Genomic DNA, 24756 nt, shown 5'->3' with positions numbered 1-24756 from the left:
TGTGACCTGAAATGCAGATCAAGGGATGGTAACAAGTTCCATATGAGATCACTTCCTCGCTCTGCTAGCCTAATGTGAGGAGGTAGTATAACAGGACTGCAGAATCCACTGATTTACTCTTTAAAGCAAGAAGGAAGACACCAAAAGATAAATAGAGACTTACAAGCTTGCTTGCATAATAACTTTCTTTGACATTAGGATGTGCATTGAGAAAAAGCCTTGGAAGAGTTTCACTTCCCATCATAAATCATGCAATTGGTCACTGACATCTGGTGAGGTTTATCCCAAATCAAGACTGTAAGTCTTGTGAGTAAAACAAAAGGACCTGCTGATGGAGCTTTGATTTTTAAAGTTTTTCGAAGGGAAAGTACCAGCAGACAGTGTGATAACAGAGTGAAATGCCTAATAAAGGCATCTTCTTGTAGGATCTGACAGACTTTTCAAGCAGGTGAATTTACAATATTTTCCACATTTTTGAATCAGCTTGTTCTTGGCAGTACAGTGCCGAAACATGTTTGTTGCAGAATTATACATAAGTGCAGTCAAGCTACTGCAAGTCAAATTGGCTAGAGAAAGTATTTCACATAGCAAAGGAATGAATGCTCCTCACAAAATGATACATTTTCACAACAACAACAACAAAAAAAAAAAAAAAAACAGCCAGTTGCTATAGGTTAAGAGGCAGTTTCTACACAGCCTTAGCTTCTTGCTCTCTGGAGTTGTTGGTACAGTAAATAATTACTGCGAATAATCCCTGGATGTTAAATGAGAAGAATACACTGTGGATCTTCAAGTAAGTCACAATGATCTGCCAGCAAAATGAACGCATTGTTTGTCATTTCCAGCACTGATAAACACCCACACTCCATTTGTTGATATTTTTCCTGTCCAGATCATTTGGATCTAATTAAAGGCAAAATGTAAACAGTTCTTGTAATCTAAGGGGACCCAGCTGCAAACAGATGATTTACTGTTAATAATAAAATGATAGAGTATTAAACTGGATCGAGTAAGCCAATGATCAGCACTCTGCATAAACATTAATTACATTTCAAACCAATAGCAATGCTGAGTTTCCCATGGATACATACACAAGGGTGATGTGAATTATTGACATGTGTTAGAGGATAATTGACATATTCTCCAAACAATTGTTTTTGTTTATTACTGTGTGAAAGGGTTATTGTCTGTGTGTCGCAGACAAAACGTTTCTGAACAATACCCAAAGGTGCCATCATTTTCACTCTTTAATGCTTCGTGGTGGGACTCTGGATCTCATATCACATGACAACAATAACAACACTCATATCCTCTGCCAGATGCCAGAATGGGATTCCCTAGGTGCTATGGCACCATTTAAAAACTTTCAATTTTCTGCATTAAGGACATAAAGGACATTTGACAAGAAACATTAATTACTCTGAAGTATCAATAATTATGAATTGGAAAGTTCAAAATGAACATTTTTTCAATTGAGTTTGCAGACTTTCTGGGTATGAGCAGTTAAAGCTGTGTTTGTGAGCAAATATAATGATGACTAGAAACTGGAAACCTCATCTAAGAATACCAGCTCTTTGGCTTGAGAGAGAGCAGCTATGTTTGGTGATGACCAGACTCTGCAGTCCAGCATAAGAACCTTATGCCACAGTGGTGGCAGTATTGTGAACTGGGCCATTGTTGATAAAACTGTGAATTGTTAGTTGCACTCTGGGAACTGAAGGTCAACAGAAAGTGGATCGTGTAGCAAGACAACAACCGAAACCATAACCATGCTGTGACGTCCATCAGTCTTTGTCCTGGGCCTAGAGCTTCTTTGTTGTCCAAAGATGATTAAAAACACATCAAGCAGGCACACTTCTCAACGGTGGCATTTTTATTTAAAACACATGGTCAACATATACAAAAGGAAAACAAGTCTGTGTGCCCAGTTATGATGTGGTGTGAAACAGGATGTTATGTTGGTATTGAAGTACATGATCAGATTTGTGAGTTAAAAGAAAAATTAAATAAAATGCATCTTGTTTTATATTTTCTTTTGTTTCATACTGTAAATACAGAATCACATTGTTAATTAAAAAAAAAGACATTGGTATGGAGGATGCATATATTTTGAAAATGCTCCAGGAAATGGACACTCGTTTTTTCCGAGTACTTGAATGATCCATGGTCTTTAATTTATATTGTATAAATTATTTGATTTAAAAATGATTATTTATATATTTGTGTTTTACCTGTCCTTTTCTGTGTGTCAATTCACCGGTCATTGCAAGTCCCTAGTTAGGGATAGGGTTAGGATGCATGCATGTCTTTGGACTGTGGGTAGAAACCCACACAAGCACAGGGAGAACATCCAGACCCCACACAGAAAGGCTGCAGGTGGCCAGGGATGCAAACCCACAACCTTCTAGCTGTGAGGCAGCTGCGCTAACTACTTCACCGCCATCTGCCCTGGGTCAACTTTCTTATGTTTTTTATTTTGTAGCACAGATGAATAAGCTAATCCATGGTCCAGATGGGTGGACATTACCCATGAGTAGAGGTGATTCCCAGTTGTATTTAGTGTTTGTATGAGGATTGAAAATCAGATTATTTTAGAAAATGGCCAAAGTTATCCTTTAGCTTCACTTAATACTTGCAGTCTTCACTACAATGAACTGTACCTCATCTAGTCCCAGAACACATAGTCAGTGGCTTCCATTGTAAAACAATTTCCCTGTAGTATTTAAAATTGTAAAACGAACCTGATAATGGATATGAAAGGAGAATTTTATACATAAAGGCAAGTAATTATAGTAATAATTAGGATACAACACATCTTGAATTTGGTTTTGACCAGAACCAGCAGAGACCCATAAAGTCTGCCAAGACCAGAGCAAAGGCCTCACTGACTAGCTCTTTTCTGTTCTGGTCCCGCACAACAGGCATAAGTAAGAACACATGGTCTGGCAACCAAAAGCCCAAGCAGATCTTGTGAGATGTGATACGGAGACAAACTCTAAAAGGTTTGAATCCACTAATCTGTGCCAAGAGAGCTCTACACACATACAGTGCAGGGCATAAAACGTGTTTCCCCCCCCCTCCCTCTGTGTTCTGTCTTCTACCACCATCTAGTGGTAAAAAAGTTAATTCAGTTTGCTACAGTTCTGCAGCAGTTTTATTTGCTGTGTAACACAACCTGTTGCTACCACGTATCACTGTAGGTTAACTGACAGGTTACCTGAAATATGTAATTGTTAATTAACATTTTTTCCTCTACTGTAGGTTCTATCTTCATTGCAATTACTTAATTCACTCTGACATATTAGTTTAATTAACTTTGACATGCACGCATGCGTCATGACAGCACTAGTGAGCAGACAGTGGGCCTCTGTGTACAATAGATTTGTTCAGTAAGTACTGTACAGTAAAATATAACTTCTTTTATGGCATGCATGATCTCACTCCCGGTGTCTTTTTATCATCAAATACATCAATTTGTCAGCCAAATTGAAAAGTGTCTTTACTCCAACTTTAGTCAGTGCTTAAGAGTATAGGTATATTCTCCCTGACCACCACCAGAGGGCAGTGCAGCTGCTGATTATGGGGAGGTGGCGACCAGGTGAGTGTTTCTCAAGGTCAGTAATACACTTCACATTGATTATCCAAACAGGTAACAGGGTTCTGTAGGTGTACACCAATACGGAATAGACGAGCAGTTAACTGTAGACAAAATAAAGGAGAAGTTATATAATTGTCTTGGAAGAGGTACAGCAGTTCAAAAACATCAACACATTTAAAATCAGTTTAGCCAATTAAATGAAAGATTATAATTAATCTTTTTTTCAAATGAGTGAAAGAATTACTCAGTAACACATCCACCCTACTGCTTATAATTTGCTTTCTTGATTCCAATCACATCAGCAAAGACTAAGGATGCCGTTGGCAGTGGAAGAAGACATCACTATTAATAAGCACCTCGCCGACACACACACACATACACACAGCACACACGGTGGCAGCGATTGACAGAGAGAAGCTTGGTCTGGCTTTAGTTGGAGCTGCAGTGGTTGCACCATTTGCTCACATGCTGGCAGATGCACCCACCCACACACACACACACACACACACACACACACACACACACACACACACACACACACACACACAGAAACCATCTCTGAACTCACCCATGAGAAAAGGATCTGAGCTGTGGAGGAGCTGAGTTATCCGCACACACACACAAACGCACACACACACTGAACGCCTGAACCCCATTGGTCGGCGTCTCTCCACCCCACCGCAGGAGTCTCTGAGGGGTCTGCTGCAGTACTCGGCTCCAGGGGCCTGGAAATGCTGGAATGAGCCATTTTTTCCCCCTTATTTCTATTTTGGGCTCGATATAGGAGGTCCACAAACCTCCCGCATTTTCCACTGTTTCTCAGCATACTGGTTCCCAGTGTAGAGCCTGGTGTAGAGCTTCATTCCCTTCACTGTAGCAGTAAGGCCTGTAGCAAAGAGAGGCAACATGATACCACTGAGACAACAAGAATCTGTGCAATAAGCTAGTGGGGAAGGACGCATAAATCGTGCCTCTGCTGCAGGGCCCAGGGGCAGCTACACAGTGCTCAGCCAGCCATGTAGACTCAGGCCACAGCTAAAAGAATTTGGACTGGACACTTCCTGTAGCCCATTCCTCCCCCTCCAAAAAAGACGACATGATTTAACTAGTGTAGGCTACTCCCAAGCAAGCAATGAATCCATGACCAGAGTTCTTTTGCTTTTAAGTGAGACCCAAACATCCTGCTTTGTGATGACTGCCTTCAATTGTAATGAAAACTAACGACTGTGGCGCTTACATATGGTCACAAACGCTGTGTCAATCAAAAGACAAGAAATGCAATGTGTTTAATAACATGGTTAATGTGGGATTATTTAAAGAACAAGAAAAAAGGATTATAAGCCTGTATATGAAGAGGACAATCCCTCTGCACTCGTTTCATTTTGTGTCACAAGGCTATAGAGCACTCTTTAGATACACCTGAGGGAGAACACTGCAAAATAGAGCCAAAAATAACAGTTCGGTTGTTTATTCTGTCTGTAATTACAGAATACAGTTATGACTACAGTTAAGAAGCAGAACAAAACGATTATATTGAAAAATGGATAGAGGAACTGATTAAAAACTGCTGCGGTTGGGAAACACTAGGCATGTTGCTTTAAGGGACAGTTGTTGTTGTTACTGTCTTTGTTAGTACTTACACCTAAAATAACTATTTAAATCAGACTTCAGTGCTTTATGGCTGCCGGTATAACCTTGTAGAGGATCAACGAGTCTCATCAGGGAGAGCTCTTCAACCTCAGACCTGGAGTAAAACACAGGAGTATCTGCCCACATTCAGAAAATAGAGGGAGGTCCCTAATTCCACAATAGCCTATAGGGCTTCAGATTCATGTAAGAACCTGTCAGAAAGAAGAAGCATGTTTATGAATGAACAAGCTACTTCTCTGCCCGAGTTCAGTGTGTAGTCCAGAAAAGGGATGAATAAGGAGTCCTTCATGAGGTGCAAGCATCATTTTGTTAATATTATGTTGTGTGGGTTTCTACGCATTTTCTTTCTATGCATAAATACATGAATATATATATCATATATTCATATTATTAGGGTATATATATATCCTAATAATATGAAAATAATAAGAAGGGGAAGAAGGTGTAGGTGAAGCGAGGCCATTCGCAGTTTGTGAGCCGTGTACTGTGTCATTTTAAAAGTTTCCCTTCCCCAGCTGTTACACTGGACAGTTGATTGACAGTGTGTGATTTTGATGTTCGGTTATTACGCCTTGGTTTCTCTATCTCTGCGGCCTCGGAGATGGGTATTCGGCTTATTGATAGTGGTGAATGCCAGCGGGCATTAGAACAGCAAACGGCCATCTGCCAGCCTAGCGAACTAGCAACCCCACCAGCTGCAGTCGCAAAACGCCCTACAAAGCAGGACATGCATGCAGCTTCTGACGTCTGCGGCCACACTGCGCTACAAAGCCCAGAAAAACCAGGAGCGGAAACAATGAGAATCAAGCTTATGGACGCCGCATAGGTCCACGACCAGCAAGTTTTTGAGAAGAGGCTGCCGTTAAGTGCACATCAGTTCATTTCGGACGACCGGTTCGTATTAATATTATTCCGTGGTGAAAAAATACACATAAAAATACTCATGCAGGGGCACTTTAATACCCCGACATGGCGACGGCAAGAAAAGGGAGAGAGCTTTTTACTATTTTGGAAACTAGCGCGGACACAGAAAGTACCACGGTGTGCGGCAGTCAAGACTCTCCGCTTAATCTTTCAGCCGATGTGAAGTGGTTTGAAATTCCGTACAGAAAGCCAGACTCGGACGAGGAAGACGAAGTGCGGGAGGAAGAGGAGGAGGAGGACGGCGAGGGGGAGAATGGATTCACGAGCACAGCAGCGGCGGCGGCGGCGGCGGAGGCTGCAGACGCGGCCAGCTTCATCGCAGGAGGAGGCTGCAACATAATTTTGGTCACTGGTAGCAATGGGATAAAGCACGACGAGGAGGAGTACGCAGAGGACTGCTATTATTCTACTTCCACCAACTGCTCTGATACCACCTCAAACGATTCGGATATTGATTTCTCCGATTTGGAGGAGGAGGAGCGCAGGAGTTTTTTCAGCTTTGAGGATGACTTGGACGAGGACTGCACTTCTCCCGACTTCTGGGGTGAACCTGACCAGGTAATTTCAATCGAACCGTTCTCCGCTGTCAGTGGCCCTCAGCACTCGCTGGGGGACGATGCTGACACCCGTGACTATTTCCGGATACTCTTCCCAGATTCTCTTTTTGAACACATGGTAGAACAAACAAACAATTACGCCCTCTATCGGCAAAGGAGGGGTGGGAAATCCGACCCCCACTGGCACCCCACTGATGTGAGGGAGATGAGAGCTTATGTGGGACTGAACATTCTTATGGGCATCAATCAGCTTCCGGACACTGGCATGTACTGGGCCAGTGACATTTTTATAGGCAATGCAGGCTTTAAAAAAACAATGACAGCCAGACGCTTTGAGAAACTCACTCAGTATCTGCAGCTGTGTGACCGTGAGTCTGAGCCTGTGCGTGGGGAGCGTGGATATGATGGTCTCTTCAAAATCAGGCCTCTCCTCGATGTGGTGGAGAACACCATGTGGGATGCGTACATGCCCAATCGCTGCCTGACGATAGACAAGTGTGCTATTGTCATGAAGGGACGTTTCTCCCCCACCCAGTACATGCCCTCCAAGCCCCTGAGAAAGGGGCTGACAGTGTGGATGCTGTGTGACTCACGGTCAGGCTACTGCCACCGAGCCAAGATCTACGTAGGCAAGCCCAGTGAGGATGAAGCAGCTGCCTCTCTGGGCTACAGGGTGGTGACCTCCCTAGTTCGGGGCCTTGAGGGCCAGTACCACCACCTCTTCATGGACAGCTTCTTCACCTCAGTGCCCCTCCTCCAGCGGCTGCTGAGGGATGGTCTGTATGCGTGTGGGCCAACCCACCCGGGACGCAGAGGGTACCCAGAGGTCCTCCGCCCTCGTAATGTAGGAAAGCTGTCCCAGGGGGAGTTCTACCAGTGCCAGCGTGGCAACCTGGTTGCGACGGTGACACGGGATGTCAAGGTGGTTAGCTGCCTCTCTACCAACTCCGCTCCAGGGATTGTGGGTATCAGTCCAGGCCGGCAGCAGCGAGAGACAGACGGGGAGGGGGAGAGTGACAGCATGGACAGCTCAGGCTTGTCATTTGGGGTACCTCGACCTCTGCCACTGCTGTTGTACCAGGAGAACATGAGAGGTGTGGACTTGTTCGACCAGCTGAGGGAGTGCTACCAGGTTGGCAGGCCCTGTAAGAAGTGGTGGCGCTACTTCCTGTGGTTCTATGTAAACCTGTGCATCGTCAACGCTTACATCATCTTGAGGGAGAGCCGAGGGGGAACGCCACCATCAGGCTTCAATGGCAAGCAGTTCACCCAGCGCCACTTCCGGGTGCGCTTGGCACAGCAGTTGATTGGAGACTACCAGGGCGCAAGGGGCATGGAGCGGGCGGCACGCAAACGACACGCAGATTCCCCCATAGAGTACGGACACCGCCTGGAGCGCATGTCAGAGCGCTCTCGGCGCTGCAGGAATTGCACCAACAAGGGACTGCGACATGAAAGTGTGTTCGGCTGCAAGATATGCAATGTCCACCTATGCAGGGGAGGCTGCTTTTCTGAGTTTCATAAATAAAAGTGAACTTTTTTTGTTTTATAAGCTTTGTGTAATCAAACGACTTGTGTCAAAAGACTTTTCAAACAGCAAAACAATTTGTAATTCCAAAGGTTACTACTACAAGTGCACAATATAGTCACACACTTCATGTAGAGCTAGTTTTAGAATAGAAGTATTATTGCACGTACAGTATAATAGATAAACTAAACTAAGAAGCTGTAGATTATTTGAGTTAGTATAGAATGTTTTGGCAACTTGCCTTCTGTAACACTGACAGAATTGCCTTGTGTCACTTTTTTTATACATTAAAATATGTTATTGATTTTATATGAAAAAGAACAAATCCAACTTTTCTGCACTTAGAACAGATCAGAAAACGTTTACTATGGAAGGTTTATCTCTCTCCTTTTCCAAAATAAAAAACTTCATTATGATAAACTGAACTAAATCTCTCTGTATTTATTTACATCAGCATATTTAATATTAAGAACTAAAATAATCTTAATATAATCTGGCTGTTGAATGAATTTACACTGGTTAAAGTTGCATGCTTAGATTTGGTTGCTTCTATTCCTTCACACACATAAAAATCTGTGTGTCTCTGGGCCTTCAAGGGGACACAGCTTGGAGCAATTAGTGAGTAGAAAAAGCCCCTCAGTAATCTACAGCCAAAGGACCTAGTGATGCCATTTCTTTCTCCAACCGCACTACAGACATTGAGCCATCTGTGGCCCTATTACACTGAGTCCAAACCCAAAAAGTGGTACTTGTCACTGACATGATTGAAAAATGGGAGAAAGATAAAAAGTGAATGAAACAGGCTTTTCGGGAAAAGACAGATGAGGTAGAGAAAGCTGAAAGGGTGAGGACCTTTGTTGGCTTAATGTAAACCAGGAAATACACAAGTAATTAAATGAGGGTCAAAGCTGTTCCTGCCATCCTGAGAGAGAAGGTCAAGTGAAATGAATATTTGTTATTGTTGTTCTGTCTGTGGACGTGTTGTTTCATCAACACTTTTCTGACTATTTTGGATTCAGGCTGCCAAGCTAAAGGCTGTATGTAGGCAGTGATAGGCCATTTCAGCAGGTCAGACTAGCTGTCTCCAGTGTCTTCTCTCTCTCTGAGCACAGTGTCTTTCATTCTCTCCTTCCTCAGGCTCTTCTATGCTACCTACACACACACACACACACACACACACACACAGATCCTCCCTTCCCCTTCACTCCGCTCTCTCGCTCTCCCTCAGACGTTCCCCAGCTGGGAGAGGGTTAGTCAACTGGACGCCCATCCTGCTGATCTGTGGGAGCCCCGTGGGGGGTTGCCATAGCAACCGTGGCCGATGAAGACAGGGAGTCGCCAGCAGGCCCACATGGTTGTCATGGTACTCGCTCTGGCTAAGGAGGTGGGAGGTGCCAGAGGCCACACCCCCGTCCCCTTCTCCAGAACCAGGCAAGGCTGTGGTGTGCCAGTGTGTGTGTGTGTGTGTAAGGAGCTGGCTGGTTGACAGCCTGCACACTGTACATGGAGCCAGACTGGTTATCAGGCAGGCTCTTCTAAAGCACAGCCAAGACCACGACTGCTGCCAAAAATGAACCAAACTGCTTCTCTGGAGACGTCTTCATGCAGGTGTAGGATTCAGGGATTAGAGCTGTCACACTATGTTCTGCATCACAGCAAACCACTATGAAAGTTTATTTTCTTTTTTATTGAAGCATCAGACCCACACTGCTGTTTTCAAGCTATGTACATGCAGGTGTTGGAGGATGGATAAGCTAAATGTGTACTGTGCTACAATCGAATTTCTGTTATGTTCTATTCAAACATACAGAACTTATGCTGTAGTTTACATTTATTCAACAATTTATGAGTTAAGTCAGTGATTTTCAGTCAATATCTACAACTGAGTGATTGTACTATTAAAGTTATTACAGATACTTAGAATGATTAGTGCATGTCATTACAATTACATCTCATGTACATTTCCACTCCAATATTAAAACAATTTCAAACAGACTCAAGTAACACATAATGAAGCCATAGCAACAGATGCGAGCTGGAATATGAGTTTCATTTTTCAATTCCTACAATCGCCACACAATTGCATCTCAAGCCTTTACTAGTCGCTTTTGTTCTTTTGTATGATAAATATTGAGAGTAAAACATTGTCAAATTTCTTCTTTGTTTTGTGGGCCGAAGATGAAATGATGAGGTCTTACGTGTGCTGAGTCAGAATGAATCAAACACTAATTTATTTTTTTCTTTTTGTCTCTTTCTCAGGGTAGGTGGGTGTGCTGTATGTTGTGTCACAATAGCCAGATCTAATGTTTCCAGGATGTATCCCAACCATTAAATGTTCCGCACTCAGCACGTTTCCCCTCCTGGGCAGAGAAAGATCCCCGTCTCTGTCAAGAGCATGGGCCTGGTTTCACTTAAGAACCGCTGGCTGGGCAACACATGTCCTGTTGGAATCATGAATGTGCCTTTGTGAAATACTTTCCTCTGTTGCAAAATGAGTTTGTGGACAAGGACGAGCGTGAGAAACCACTAACATCTAACTCTCAGCTCTTCAAGATTCATTGTCTCAGTGATGTAAAGTATGAATGTTCAGTCTTATCATTTATGATTGTGTGGAATCGATGAATGACATTGATCTGTAGTGTCATATCTGTCCATAATAATAAGTGTCTCCCAGCCTTTCACTACTGCAGCAAGGTTTTCTTAATAAGGGACTAGTCAGCTTTTTATACACCACAGGAAATGATTGGGGAATAACGGGTAGAAGTCGAGTGCCTGCACAAAATGTAGCCACCCTCTCTTGATGGGCTCCACTCCCATTGCAACCCCAATGCGTATCCATAGCAAATGCATAGAAGGACTTGTAATGGATTACTTTTGCATTGTGGTGTTGGTATTTTTATTTAAGTAAAGGATGTGAGTACTTGAATTTTAGTACATACGATGAAATACACTAAAATTACTCGACTATAATTATAATCCATCCAGTGCACACGAGAACATACAGTGAGTAAATTCTCTGACACTTTAGATTGTTTGGATTTCTCCAAGAGACATCTAGAGACAAAGTCGTTGTGCAGTGATAATTTGAGTCCTGTCACACCTTGTCATACAGGACAGCATGCATACCACATCTCTAGAGATAGCAAATGTTTTTAACCAGGCAGATTTTTAAAACAGATAGATCTCCTTTGGTGTTGCTGCCGTGGTTTAGGCGAACCCCACAGAACCACCAGAGGGAGTTTGATCTCTAAGTCTTTCGCCGGATTGACATCGAGAATGACCTTCAACAAAAGAACAGTATTTTTAAAAAGCTCAAGCAGCCATAATACAGATGACAATACAAACATACTTATTTGGATTCATTTTTTGAACTCCATGCCTAACTACATATTAAACAAAACACTTCTTAATGAAATCTTAATCTCATGTTTGATTGTATTGTAAGTTTACTTTCCTTTGACTTTGTCACTAAACCAATTCTTACTGAAAGCACTGACTAAACCTTTTTGAGCTGATGGCAGGAAAGAACAGGTTGAGATGTAATGTGACTCGTTTTTCCCACATGCCTCCTTATTACTGTGTGTGGAAAAGCCATAAGGACTCTAGTTTAACCCCTCCTTCTCCTCTTTCTGTCTCTTCTGTTCCTCCTCAACAAACAGCCACCATGTGGTGCTGTTTTCACCATGCATATTCCTCCTCAGCTTCTCATACACTTAAATGTTTAAGCAACCACTCTATGCTCGACCAAAGCGTCTTTTTAAAAATTTAAAAGTGAAATCTTTAAATGACTCAAAGATTGCAGCAGCTTTTATCAGTTTATGGAAAATAACAAAACAAACCTTGTGTTTTGTCTCGGGGTGTGAACATTTGCATTGCTTCATACTATACATATTTTACATTGTTAACTATACTTTATTTGTATTTGTATACACTATAATTACTGTACCTTGAGTCTGTACTCAAGCTTCATCAAGCTGCAGTTGAAGAAAGTAGGTGGGAGCTGTAGAGGGATACTCAGAACTTTGGTTATAGTCTGACTGGTCTCAGCTGGAACAGAGTCCCCTGTCGCGAAGAGGATGTCATTTGTGTGAACTATCCCCTTGGACTTAGCAACAAATGTCTGCTTCTCACACAGGTAGAATTTGGGTGTAACTGTGCCTGCAGAGTTGTTTAGCACTTCTACAGACACTGCTATTGCCTCACCTGTTTTGTTAAGGGAAAAACACCATTTACATCTCAGTTAAATCCATCCAGAAAGATTTATCACATGCGTGTGAAATCTGTTTACCTTGTTTCACTCCCATTTTTTCAGAGGTAACATTCAAAGTGATCTTTCCAGTGCCATAAAATGAAATCCTGGTTGCACATTGTTGCTCCTACAAAGTCACGAAACCAAAATCTGTCATGAAACCAAAACTCTACAAAGCAGTTGAACTGGCATTAGCTGCAGAGCTGATTAATGTAATGATGTTTAGCCTATTATCAGAATCAAATCAAACTTAGTGGAAAGTACCTTGAGTCCAGTGATTATCATTTCCGATTTGGAGGCAAAGGGAAACTCAGCTTTGGTCAGAAAGGGGAACTCTGTCTTGGTTTTGTGAACAAGCCACAGTGACTGAGTCAGCTTTGCTTGCAAACTATATGCAATATTCCCCCATTTCCCCCGATAAGACGAAGGCATATCTCTGTATGGACAAAATCCATATAATCCAATTAAAGGACATTCACCAGGTGTTAAAAGAGTGTCAATGATACATAAAAAGTCCTGTTAAAAGAATTTGGTTAGATGAGCACACGCACATGTTGGGAATCACAAAGGTGAATGGATATACATTTCTTCCAGGGCGGATGATTTCGGAACCTTATAAAAAGAAGATAAATTATGTCAGGCACACATATATTAGCTAGTTTATAAGATATTCATCATGTCACATGATGTCACCTTTTTGCCCCTATTTTTGGCACAAAATACCATACTAACCATTCCCTCTGTTTTTGTCCTGGAGGATAATGTATTCAAAATAAAAATATATCTTCTTGTCGCTGTGAACCACTGTGGCTTCTCCTTCTTGGTCACACCAGGTCACCTTAGCTTTTCCTTTGGCTTTGACCAAAAAACACTGTACTTTGGTTTCCTTGCTCGTCATCACAGTCACTTTTCCAGAGAGAATATCCCCTGGAGAGAAGGTGCCTTGTTCGTTCACCTTGTTGTACTCCACCAAAAGATGTTTCACAGTCATGCTAAGACTTCCTCAAGTAATGTTGTGGAATGCAATCTTTAGTGCAAAATCAATTTTTTAAATGTACTAAAGTCAGGTTTGAAGTGATCCGCGGTGGGATTAAAGCAGGACCTTTTGTCGACTGAACATGCCAGTAAGAGGAGCTGCATTGTGCGGGAGGAGTGGACTTCTCCAGTACATGTATCTGTTTCACATATGATCACGTGACGAAGAGATGCAGGTGCCACTTTCACATAGGTAATGCTAGCCAGCAGCCTTGAAGGCTAAATAAATTAAGAACAACAGTATGGTTGTACTAAACATAACATTACAACAGTGGGCTACACGCTATGTCTGCTTGTTTTTACTTCGATCATGTAGCAGTTCAGGACGAAGGTGGTTCTGTCAGATACTGCTCTGTTCACAAGAACATACCACAGTATATTTTTTTCCCTTAAATGGCCAATTTTTAAAAATGCAGTAGCAAAGAGATTTAATAATTCAACACATTCTAAAATGAATAGACTATTGAATAAATACTAATACTACACTATCCATAGCACTGCAGTATGAGTAGCACATTTTTTATGTTCTGAGCTCTAAAGTGCTCAGTGGAAGGTTTTAGACATTAAAATACTGAAAAGATCAACACAAACCATTGCTTTCACATTGAGCATCTAACTGAGTACTTCTGGTCACTCAATTTACTCACAGGAGACATTACTGCGAGCTGCCAAAAGACAGAGCAGCCACCATGAATTTGGCAGGAGTAGTCAAAACATCCTTCCTTGCAGGAAAAGACACTTTCCATGAAGACAAGGGTTCAAAGTTAGAATGTTTTTGATCCTGGGAATAAACAGGAGACACAAGCAGGACAACGTAACAGCAAGAACAAAAGGGATTTCAGACAAAGATCCAGCCGGGTGCACTGAAATATTTCAGTAACACAGACCAGTGCTTGCAGGCCTAAAGTTCACTCCACATAACACTAGGGGACACCAGTGGCATTGTCCCATTACTGTCTCAGCCTACCTCTCAGAATTGCAATAGCAGTCAAGACATGGTCAGGGACATTAAGGCTAAGAAGACATTTTTGGAAAGCACTGAACTGAGGAGTTTTATTTTTACTTAAAATGGGGTGTTTTATTACACTTTTTCTTTCTACTTCTTTCATTTCAAAAAGGTAATCATTAAATACAAATGCTGGACAGAAATGAACTCAAATAGATGTTAAGAAAGATAAAATGACATTTTAGAGGTTTACTTACAGTTACAATTACAATTACAACACAATTTATTAATTGCAACTCAAATTCATAATTGTCTAAATCTTTGGGCTCCATACAAAAGTGTACAGAGTTGATTTTGTAAGCCATAACTACTGTACAATAAATACTACAATATACTTTTTTATGGACATTCATAGTATTATGTATAGGTAGTTCAGTTCATCACAATCTAGTTACAGATCTTAGAGAGTACTACTATATTGTACAACAGTGTTACAGATGCATTGAAGTGAGATACAGTATAGGTGTTTTAAAAAGAAAGAGGAATACAAGGGAGCATATTTCTGCTGAATGTTCTAGCTGCATCAAAACTGATACTCTGAAACCTAAAAAATATAAAAAAAAGTTGTCCTTAGTGGGTTAGACAATGCTAGGGGCAAGCTGTGCCAAATCAGTGGCAAACTTTTTTAAAGTGCAGTCTTAGAACTGTCAGTCTCAGTGACTGAGGGGTATAACGCATGTGTCCCATAGTAAGTAGGCGGATACACAGGTTGGGATGCTTCTTCTTGTGGTGTGTTGCTCCAGGTCAGCTGGTTTGGGTTTCTTAATGCTTCAACTCCAAAGACCGCAGGAGTCAGACCTGAATCCTCAGGTAGAACAACTATTGGAAGCTTGATCTCTGGGTTTGAAGCACATTTGATATCTAGATAGATCTGTGAAAAAAACAATGATTTTTTTTTTTTGATCAATAAAAGTAAGTGTTTGTGTATTGATTTAAATGTGGCTTTCTTATGTTTCTTGTTCCTTTGCTTTGTCACTAGAGGTCCCCTTTCATTTACCAAATAGGTGTCAGTTTCCTATGTTGTTGTATGAATTATTTTAGGGTCTTTTAATATTTGCATATTGATTTTATAAACAAGAAATCTCCCAAATTTGTTACTAGACAAAACTAAACAATTTAAACAATGAAAAGTGCATGATATGAGTAGCTATTCTAGAAGAGAGAAAAAAGAAAAGACGAAGATTAATCAAACATACAGTATGAACCTAAGAGAGTAAATAATATTTAAATCAGTTTATTGACCATAATTTAGGGCAGTTTACCTTCAGCCTGTACTCCAGCTTGATGATGGAGCAACTCAAAATGGAGGGAGGCAGATGTGTAGGGACAGTGAGGACCTTAGTTACTGTCTCGTCACTAGATGATGCAATAGCCTCTATCTTCTCTTTATGGATCTCATTTGTTTGAAGCTTCCTGTGGCCCTGGGCAAAGAAACTTCTCTTCTCATACAGTATGATTTTGGGCTTCACTGAACGAGTTGAGTGGTTGCGGATTTCAATTGAGAGGTGGAGAGCTTCTCCTGTAAAATTGACAAAAGAAAGCGATTCAGTTTCTGAAGGACAGAATCGTGTGTTCATATTTGTCAGAGCTGCGTATTAAGACAATGTGTGTGTGTGTGTGTGTGTGTGTGTGTGGGTGTGTGTGTGTGTAATAAACATATAATAAACATTATCTCAGCCAGTGGCCAAGGTATTAAAAAAGGTGCTATATTGTTACCAAAGACACAAGAAGCTCTTTTAAAGAGTAAATCTATACCTGACTGAGAGGCAGTGTTTCAGCCTTAAAAGCGGTCATTTCTGTTGAATGCGTGACAACAAACGATGAGAACATAAACATCTAAATCACATGAGCTGGGTTAAAAACCTCCCTGCGGACTTGTGATATACAGAAATTATTTATTTGCTGCTACAGTTCTCTCTTTTTTTTTTACAACAAAATCAATCCTAAAATTGAAATCAACTAATAAGCCAGAATAATTGTGAAAATCTAAATTCCAATTAGTTAACCTTTAAATTAGTTACTTTAAAACAGCATGAAAACTGATGCATTAAAACAACTAAAACCATATAATAGTACTAGAACTAAAAACATACCAAAAAATAGAACAGACACATATAGTGTACTGACTAATAGTTTTTTAAATGTACAATTAGATAAGCATAGACTATTCAGAAATACTATTTCAAACATCGAAATCCTTTCATCTGAAATATACTGTGTGTATTTAAATTGGGCTAACTAGTGGGAAATGTTCCAGTTGTGTTAACTTGATCACGCTTCTTGTTTACTTGTTGTTTAAACCATGCAATGCAAATGATTAATGAGGACCAAGTAATTGGTACTCATCTGACCTAAGCCTTTTAAAGTGCACATCGTGTAAATTAACAGTATGTCAAACTGTTAGAGTCTTGTTAACTGAACACACCTAATCCAGATAATCAGCAGTGGATGTGAAACGAGGTCAGAATATATGTAATGCTGACTTAGAAAATCTGCTAAAACATCATGGGATACTCCAAAAATGCATACTGGTTGCTAATGGTAAGGAGTCATGACATGCACTTATTTATTCTCATGTTTAGAGAAAGATCAGTAGATAGTAATATATTCTGTAAAATAAACGCCTTCTTCTATGGTTTCAGTGGGGAGAAACCAACTATGGGCTGGCGACACACCTTCCTTAGGCCTTCTGTTTACCAGTGATAGGGCAGTACAGGAGGATAGTACTGTGACAGGCTCCCTGTCAATGGTCTAACAAATGTTAGGCAGCCCTTGATTGGAAACAAAGCCATGATAATAACAAAAGTAGCAGATCAGAATCCACTCAGCACACTCAGAAACTTCACTCCCAATATTTAAAAACAGCTGAAAACAGAACTCTTCTTCGCCTTCACATGCACTTAAATCTATAAAAGAAAAAGTCCTTCCTGCTCTTTGTTGCTCTTGCATCTTATGAAACATAAACAATTCTTCTGATAGGACTTTACTTTGATGTTTTCTCCTTGACAGAGATCTTTGCTTGCCTTGTACTTAACTTGTAAGTCGCTTTGGATAAAAGCATCTGCTAATTGACTAAATGTAACTGTAAATGTAAAGTGGTATCCTCTCCGCTCCTCTAAATCAGGAGGATGAAAAGAGGGTGCATGTGTAGGTGCACAGGGCTCTTGCAGAGATGGTGGCACACCCACAGGTGTGATTAAATTGGTATAACCCTAAGCGAAGATGATGTTACATCATTGCAGGTTCACTGAATGAAATAAAACATGTTGTTTTGGTTGGACTTACAGTCTTGCCAACCTGCCAGTAACCTGTTCGGGTCCTGGGTTCCTGGTCCTGTCTTACTGCCAATCTATTAGTTTGCCTTTCTGCAAGCTTTTTTTCCCTACTTCGCAAATAATGTTACGAAAATAAACCTGCCTGACTGCATGCGTACTTTCTGTGTCTGAACAAATAAAGGTCAGGTTCTGGATTACCTCTAGATTATTACCTTGCATGTAGCCCATTTTCTTGGTGCGAACATCCACTGAAACAGATCCTGAGCCAAAAACTTTGATAGCTTTATCCTTGCAGCCATACTGAGGTTCCTAAAAGAACACCTTCTGTTAATGTAAGAGATCTATATCTCCTCTGCTTTGACAATATTCATACATGATAAATGGCAACTTCAACTTGGTTTCTATGACTTTAGTTTAGGGTGTAAATGTATATTAATGCTTTTAATCTTCCTTCTGACTTAACTATATTAAAACATTTCTCTGTTTCTAGCTCAAAACTCCTTTTGAAAATTTTTAGAAGAAGTTTTTTTATAATTTGGAATTTAAATGATGTCATCTGGGGGAGCTCTGTAAAAGCAGGTTGACCATGATTATGAACTCCATTGTAAGAGAAACAAGATAACATAATCTGAACTGAAGGTTCTTCCAAGTGATGTCATTTGGAGGCATTTATCAACTATAAGTAGAGAGATATTTTGATATAGGGAAGTCAGAGGGAAGTTTAAAGGCATTTATGTACATGTACTACCCAAACTAGAACCAAAAAAAAAAAAAAAACAAGTTCAAAATCACTGAAGATGTTCTTAAAATTTTTTCTTAAAATTTTTAAAGATCAATGATTTCTCACCAAGAGCCCAGGAATATTCATGTCTGCCTGAGACACAAATGTGAAGTGGGCTTTTGCTTTTTTTGTCAGCTTCAGTGATTGTTTAAGCTCTGCCTTCAGCTTATGAACAATCTTCCCAATAGAGGTTTTGAAAGACGATGGGATTTTTCTGTAAAATACATTATTAGAACATTTATTGACCTTAAAAAACAGTAAAACATCAATTAAAAAAATATTAAGTGAAGAATAGGCACCTGTCAGGAATCCTGAAGGAAAAAGGAAATACATGTCGACCTTTACTGATGACTTCAGTCCCTGAAAAATAAATTCCTATAAATCTCATTTTTAAACACAACAATTGCTTTAACTTATGTGCAATCCACTGCATATCAAATATTCTTTTCATTTGTATATTACCATCTTGTCTTGCTTGTCTCAGAATATGCTGTTTGATATCATAATACGTTTCATCAGACCAGTAAACGTGATGGTGATCTTGACCATAATGTTCATGCCAACAAACCCGAGCCTTTCCTTGTGCTATAAAAATAAGCGATTGGATTGTCGTTTGTTTAGAAACCTCCACGACTATTCGTCCGTTGATGGTATCTCCAGTTGTGAATGTGTTCTTGCTGTTGATGGCATCATATTCTATTGAGAATTGCTTAACTGTCATGTTCCCCAGCGAAATACCAAAACACACCAAGAAGAAACTGAAGCCCTTTGACACTCTGCACTGTGCTCTGCACTGTTTTATTCCATGTCTAACATGCAAATCTTGTTGAACTGGTTTTACTTGTGTGACACTGCCACACGCAATGAGCAGACAAAATGCATTCATTCCTTTAAACTTACCAGTTTCCATGGTCCATAATCAATGGAATGCACATGGGTCTGGTGCTAGTGACACAAAATATGTTCCCCCAACCTGTCTTTTTAGTCTAGGTCAAATGCTACACATTCTCAATGTGTGACGTGATACATTTTAAAACTAGAGCAAAATCATTTCCACTTATTGTGTGACATAATAGGATTTCAGTCCAAAGTGAGCTACAAGTGAATTAGTTTGAACAAACATGACAATTCAGAGGTATTATAAAATATTAAGAGAATGGAAATATATTAATGACTAGTAGAAATGCTGTTTCTTTCTTTGGTATTCCTAAAATATGAATTTTTGGTAGGGCAAGTGGGCCAAGTCGGTTCACCTTTAAAAATATTTGAATGACTAGATCTGTACTGTATATACAATGTGTTTCGAAGTATTGTACTATTTAAAGAGCAAATGCAGACAGGTAGTAATGTTTCTTATTTGTTATCTTATCCATTTTTTAAAAACTTTTTATGAAAAGAGGTTTGATGGATTTCTTTTTCACCTTTTCTAAAACAAAATGAACACAAATGAAAAAAAATCCAAACAAAACTTTTTTTTATATATTTGCCCGTTCCTTTGTTATCTTAAGCTCATCTTAAGCAACTCCATCTTTAATTAACTTTGCTTGAAAACATCTATGAAGAACAACAAGAAATCATTACAACCTGATTATTATTGTTATTGGACCTAAACTTATGTTGACTGTTTTACAATGTGAGAAATGTGAAGGCTACATTTAATTGCACATCAACACAAAGCTTTTTTTTTTGTACATAAACAAAACAGTATTTACATGCCAAAGCTTATAGTATGTATTTGTATTTGCCTACTCAAAAATAATCAACTGAATTAAAGAGCAGGGAACAATTAGGTGAGTGTGTTTGTTATTCGAAACATCTGATGGATTTTTCAAGTTAGACATAAAGTCATGGTCCGCAGATGGTTTTTAAGTTTGTAAAAACCATATAGTAATTAAGCCTTAAACATCTGCAAACAAGGAACATGTATATGCAATATACAGTATTTAAAAATGAAAAAGCACAGGTCAAGTTAAGCAGGTGTCCAGATGCAACTGCATTACAAGTCACACTTAAAACATATTGCCTTCTATAATTCTTATAATGCAACAGTGTGTTGTATTAGAGCCCCAGCCCAACCCTGATTATTGAAATCTTCTCATAAAAAATGTGCACGTTAATTGCAGAGGCCAGAAATAAGCTGATCAATCAACAGTTCACGGATGTCATAACAAAATGTAAAAATAACACTAACTTTAATTTTCTTTTCATTATCCTTACAATTCCTTAAAAGTACCATCAGTCTCCTCACTGATATTTAGTGCCAACATCTGTGAAAGAAGGGTACATTCCATGTGCTTCATAAGGAGGAGGTGCATCAAATGGTTGAGGTGCTGGTGGTGGCTGTGGCTGTGGTGGTACAAAGCCCCAGACTGGGGGGTTTAGGTTCCCAAACGGTTCAAACCCAAAGCCAGAAGCCGCAGGTGGTGGTTCCATAGCGGGAACATGAGAGGCCGGCAGGATGATGATGGGAAATTTGATCGCTGGATCTGAAGCAAATTTAATATCAAGGTATACCTGTGGAAAACACTGTTGATGTTTTATTCATGCATTTTTTTGCTTTGTGTCTCTAAGAATGCTTGGGGAGATCATTTGTTGAATAACTGTTGAGTTACAAAGAGACAGAGACTGGCAGTACCAGATTTTACAGTACAGTATGAGAGACTACTGCTAATAGTTTATTGGATCATTTTCTGTTCATTTCTCTCTTTTGACAGACCAGCTCATCTGTTAAACATAAGATTACGTGTATAAATTGAGGATGCACCTACCTATAAATTACATCAATTACCTGACTTCACACTATAAAGTTTTCTTTTTAGTAAAATAAGTAAGATAAGTTAGTAAATAAGTCAATAATCGGTGGCAAACTAGAGGCCATTGCTGTACACAATGATGCTGTAAGTGTTGCTAATTTCACAGAGAGACTTCTATCTTTTGAGAGCTGCTTACCCTCACTCTGTACTCTACTTTGATGATGCTGCAGTTGAGGATTGAGGGTTCCACATCATGGGGGATGGTGATGATTCTTGTGACTTTTTGGTTAGTAGAGGGGGGGATTGGGTCTCCCACCTCTTTACAGAGATCCTTCGTATGGATTTTTCTCTTCCCTTTTGCAAAGAAGCTGTGCTTTCTGTACACACAGTATTTGGGCCTGATCTCACGGGATGAGTTGTTCTGTATGCAGGCTAAAACCTTTAATCCTTCCCCTACACATGAGAACAGACATGTTAAAACAATCCTTGGTGCAAAACATTTAACTTTCTATATCATTTTGAGAGCAACTACCTTGGTAGAAACCAGTTTTCTCAATATCCACATCCATTGATACTGTTCCTGAGGAGAAAACTTTCATTTTCTTATCCTTAGACTCATGCTGTGGTGTCTGAAAGAAAAACATATTAATAAGTGTAATTCGTTTAAACATCAACAGAAATTCAGACAGTCAACATGCTAGCTTTTTTCTGGTGTATCATGTAGCTACAAAGACTGCCAGCACAGAAATAACTGTACCAATTAAGCCAAAATATGATGTTATATATTATAGCAAACAAAGATTGTGTGAAATCAATTTCAGTACAGAGCCACAGATTTTAGTTTTACAAGTAAAATTGTTGTGCTTTTCTTTTTTAAATTAGTGTTGTACAGACTGAGTTTACTAAATGAAAACACTCACAGAACGTCTAAAAATGTCCAACCACTGATTTCTTTCCCCCTCTTGAAGTGAAAACACTGAAGATGCAACTCATGCACATACCATTAGACAAGGGACTGTGTTCAGGTCTCCTTTTGACACAAAGGTGATAAAAGCTGAATCTGTCTTGTCAATCCTCAGTGATCTGTGCAGCCTGGCTTCTAAGCTGTAAACAATTTTGCCAACTGAACCTTTGAAGGAGGAGGGTATATTCCTAAAAAACAAGGGCAGAAGGTCAGCAGAAAATGAGAAACTTGTTTATACTTTGAACATGCAAACAAAGCAAGAAATCTAAATAATATGCAGCTGGTCTACAATAAAACATACATCTTTTCTAGGATTTAAATAAAACTATTAAAATAAAAAAGAGGAAAAGGGATGTTTGGTCAGTTGGTCGTCCACAAACCACAGGGTCAATGGTTTGACTCCCGGCGAGCACCTTGCTCGCCAGCTATCGTCATCAGTGTGTGTGAATGGGTGAATGGCTATATAAGCAGACTATTTAATATTTAAAACAATGATTACTTACTCAAAAGGGATCTGAAATGTAAACGGGTAAACGTGGCATCCTGGGGCAATAACACTGCTGTCTGAAAAGGCAAAAAAAAGAAAAAAACATTGTAAGATGTTTAGACTTCTTTTACCTTGAATGTCCTGCCTAGACTCTATTTGGATGTCTATTCTGGACAATTTTGTCCAGAATCAGTTCTGAAGCAGTTTTATAAAGACAAACGGTCCAAAATTCCTCTTGAATGTCATGCTGGTCTAATTTACAGCTGCATGAAGCACTAACTTGAGGTCATTGCTTGCTTACTCCAATGATGGTTCAACCAGTTATTAAAACACTGTTGCCATTATTTTATTCCACCATCACTTTGTATGTACAATGGGTGCATTCAATACAGATATGAAAGGTCATGACTGATGATGTGTTTGTTGGATCACATTTCACGACCAATTTATGCAGAAAACCAGTAAATTACAAATAGTGCTGTTACTTTTTTCTCGCCACTGAATTTTCAAGCTCTTCTTGGAGTAAAGCCACACAACAGGCTCTTGTATTATATTGATATTAAACAAACTGAGAACTCAGAAAACTGTAAAACACTTGCATGTTTCTCCATTGTTGTTTCTCAGTAGTGGCTGGTTGTCATTTCCTAAAACAAAACAAGAAAAAACATTATGAGATTACTAGTAATTGGTACTTCTCATTAGTCTCTTGAATAATATTAGAGTTGATTTAAAGATGACAGGAAATCCTTTCAAATCACAACGTAGAACCACAGAATCTATGAATTTTTGCTTGAAAATGATCAATTATCAAAATTAAATGCATTTTCTGGCTTCTTTTTCCTTGTGAATAAGGAATGCTCTGTTTAAAAAGGCGTAAACACATGTCTTGTTTCATTTGTGCTCTGACTTTTGTCACTGCAGGCTGTTTTTTTTTCTCCGCCATCCCAAACAATTTTTAAAATTTGAAGTCAACATTCTGTTAATTTCTGTTAATCTGTTAAGAAAACACCAAGAAATGTTTGCATGGCAGCCAATCCAAGATTATTTCTTCAAATCTTATTTTAACTTTAATTTCATTTAACCTATAGCATATCTGTCCAAGGAAGCTTAGATGTCAATAAAAGTGGTCTGGACTGTCAGTCAAAAAATAGGGAAGCTATTGGGTAATAAAAAAACCGCTGTAACACCTTATTAGTCCATGTTACATCATTTTATTCCAAAACCAAATCGTGTGTATATAATGAGTAGAGTCAAATGATTATGTATTTGGTTTGAAATATAACACAAAGAAACGGGGAAATGAGAAAATCATTTGCTGCATGCACTTTGGAGATGGTCCCTGACTTCAACCTGTCATTTCCCTGCGAAACATCGGCGGGGGACAAATCATTTTAAATAACTATCGTGGGGTAAAGTAAAAAACTTGTCTCATCACAAATATTTTTGTCTGTAATACACAACAAATCTGGTGGAGACTAGTTTTCTCACTTCAAATGTAATGAGATTGAACTTCGCCAAACGCTAAACTGTCTACACCACGGTGGTACAAAGCAGATATGAAAGCCCACTTACCCCCGATATTTTTCTCTTGAATAAAGTAGTGTTTGAAGCTGAAGTACTTGTCCTTGGCGTGGTAAACCACTGTGGTTTGACCATATCTCTCGGACCAAAGGACATCAGCTTTCCCCTTGAACTTGATCAACAGGGAATCAATTTGACAGTCTTTGACCACTTCCAACGTGACCTGACCCGAAACCCAGTCGCCGTTCGTGAAGGTGTTGATCTCATTAATGGGGTTGTATGTGACTTTGAGACTCTTTACGCACAGAGACATAACGCACACGAAACCTTCCCGAGCTCAGGTGACGCATAGGAAGTGAAGGACGAGAAGAGGGTGTCTGACTTCCGCGATGGGTGTGTTCCAGTTCTCAAGAGGAAAGACTGTCCTC

At 39.8% G+C, this 24756-nt stretch overlaps 4 protein-coding genes across 5 annotated transcripts; 1 reads left to right on the top strand and 3 right to left on the bottom strand.

Annotated features, from left to right (window-relative positions):
• The first annotated feature begins 5767 nt into the window (after window positions 1–5767).
• LOC137136664 (piggyBac transposable element-derived protein 4-like) lies at window positions 5768–8670 on the top strand. Its single transcript, XM_067522273.1, has one exon. The coding sequence runs from the start codon at window positions 6218–6220 to the stop codon at window positions 8255–8257; it is 2040 nt and encodes a 679-aa protein (XP_067378374.1). The 5' UTR covers window positions 5768–6217; the 3' UTR covers window positions 8258–8670.
• A 1330-nt stretch (window positions 8671–10000) lies between these two features.
• LOC137136837 (arrestin domain-containing protein 3-like) lies at window positions 10001–13631 on the bottom strand. Its single transcript, XM_067522585.1, has 6 exons — window positions 13239–13631; window positions 13058–13118; window positions 12771–12942; window positions 12546–12633; window positions 12204–12460; window positions 10001–11538 (listed from the first exon to the last, which is right to left on the bottom strand). Exons 1-6 carry the CDS (start codon window positions 13495–13497, stop codon window positions 11410–11412), a joined length of 966 nt encoding a protein of 321 aa, XP_067378686.1. The 5' UTR covers window positions 13498–13631; the 3' UTR covers window positions 10001–11409.
• Window positions 13632–14575: 944 nt separating this feature from the next.
• Window positions 14576–19914, bottom strand: LOC137136540 (arrestin domain-containing protein 3-like). 2 transcript variants are annotated; one of them, XM_067522003.1, is made up of 6 exons: window positions 19066–19914; window positions 18903–18963; window positions 18670–18817; window positions 18035–18131; window positions 15810–16066; window positions 14576–15418 (listed from the first exon to the last, which is right to left on the bottom strand). In XM_067522003.1, exons 1-6 carry the CDS (start codon window positions 19511–19513, stop codon window positions 15173–15175), a joined length of 1257 nt encoding a protein of 418 aa, XP_067378104.1. In that variant the 5' UTR covers window positions 19514–19914; the 3' UTR covers window positions 14576–15172. The 2 variants fall into 2 exon arrangements, with proteins under 2 accessions (XP_067378104.1, XP_067378105.1); XM_067522004.1 differs by lacking the exon at window positions 14576–15418 and adding an exon at window positions 15450–15699.
• Window positions 19915–20060: 146 nt separating this feature from the next.
• On the bottom strand, window positions 20061–24692 carry LOC137136541 (arrestin domain-containing protein 3-like). Its single transcript, XM_067522005.1, has 7 exons — window positions 24380–24692; window positions 23407–23451; window positions 22824–22884; window positions 22358–22508; window positions 21889–21985; window positions 21553–21809; window positions 20061–21117 (listed from the first exon to the last, which is right to left on the bottom strand). The coding sequence occupies exons 1-7, from the start codon at window positions 24639–24641 to the stop codon at window positions 20848–20850; spliced, it is 1143 nt and encodes a 380-aa protein (XP_067378106.1). The 5' UTR covers window positions 24642–24692; the 3' UTR covers window positions 20061–20847.
• Between the last annotated feature and the right edge of the window lie 64 nt (window positions 24693–24756).

Source organism: Channa argus, chromosome 11 (assembly GCF_033026475.1).
Source record: "Channa argus isolate prfri chromosome 11, Channa argus male v1.0, whole genome shotgun sequence".
NCBI lineage: Eukaryota > Metazoa > Chordata > Actinopteri > Anabantiformes > Channidae > Channa > Channa argus.
This window is presented reverse-complemented; position numbering and strand designations above follow the sequence as displayed.

Excerpts from the sequence above, each read along its gene's own strand:
- LOC137136664 (XM_067522273.1), top strand. The coding sequence starts at position 6,218 with ATGGCGACGGCAAGAAAAGGGAGAGAGCTTTTTACTATTTTGGAAACT.
- LOC137136837 (XM_067522585.1), bottom strand. The coding sequence starts at position 13,497 with ATGACTGTGAAACATCTTTTGGTGGAGTACAACAAGGTGAACGAACAA. Across the intron at positions 12,634-12,770 it reads TGATAATCACTGGACTCAAG|GAGCAACAATGTGCAACCAG; the intron begins GTACTTTCCACT and ends GTGACTTTGTAG. Across the intron at positions 11,539-12,203 it reads AGCTTGAGTACAGACTCAAG|GTCATTCTCGATGTCAATCC; the intron begins GTACAGTAATTA and ends CTTTTGTTGAAG.
- LOC137136540 (XM_067522003.1), bottom strand. The coding sequence starts at position 19,513 with ATGGAAACTGGTAAGTTTAAAGGAATGAATGCATTTTGTCTGCTCATT. Across the intron at positions 18,818-18,902 it reads TCCTTCAGGATTCCTGACAG|AAAAATCCCATCGTCTTTCA; the intron begins GTGCCTATTCTT and ends TGTATTTTACAG. Across the intron at positions 18,132-18,669 it reads TGAATATTCCTGGGCTCTTG|GAACCTCAGTATGGCTGCAA; the intron begins GTGAGAAATCAT and ends GTGTTCTTTTAG.
- LOC137136541 (XM_067522005.1), bottom strand. The coding sequence starts at position 24,641 with ATGTCTCTGTGCGTAAAGAGTCTCAAAGTCACATACAACCCCATTAAT. Across the intron at positions 22,509-22,823 it reads ACATTTCAGATCCCTTTTGA|GAATATACCCTCCTCCTTCA; the intron begins GTAAGTAATCAT and ends CTTGTTTTTTAG. Across the intron at positions 21,810-21,888 it reads GAAAACTGGTTTCTACCAAG|GGGAAGGATTAAAGGTTTTA; the intron begins GTAGTTGCTCTC and ends TCTCATGTGTAG.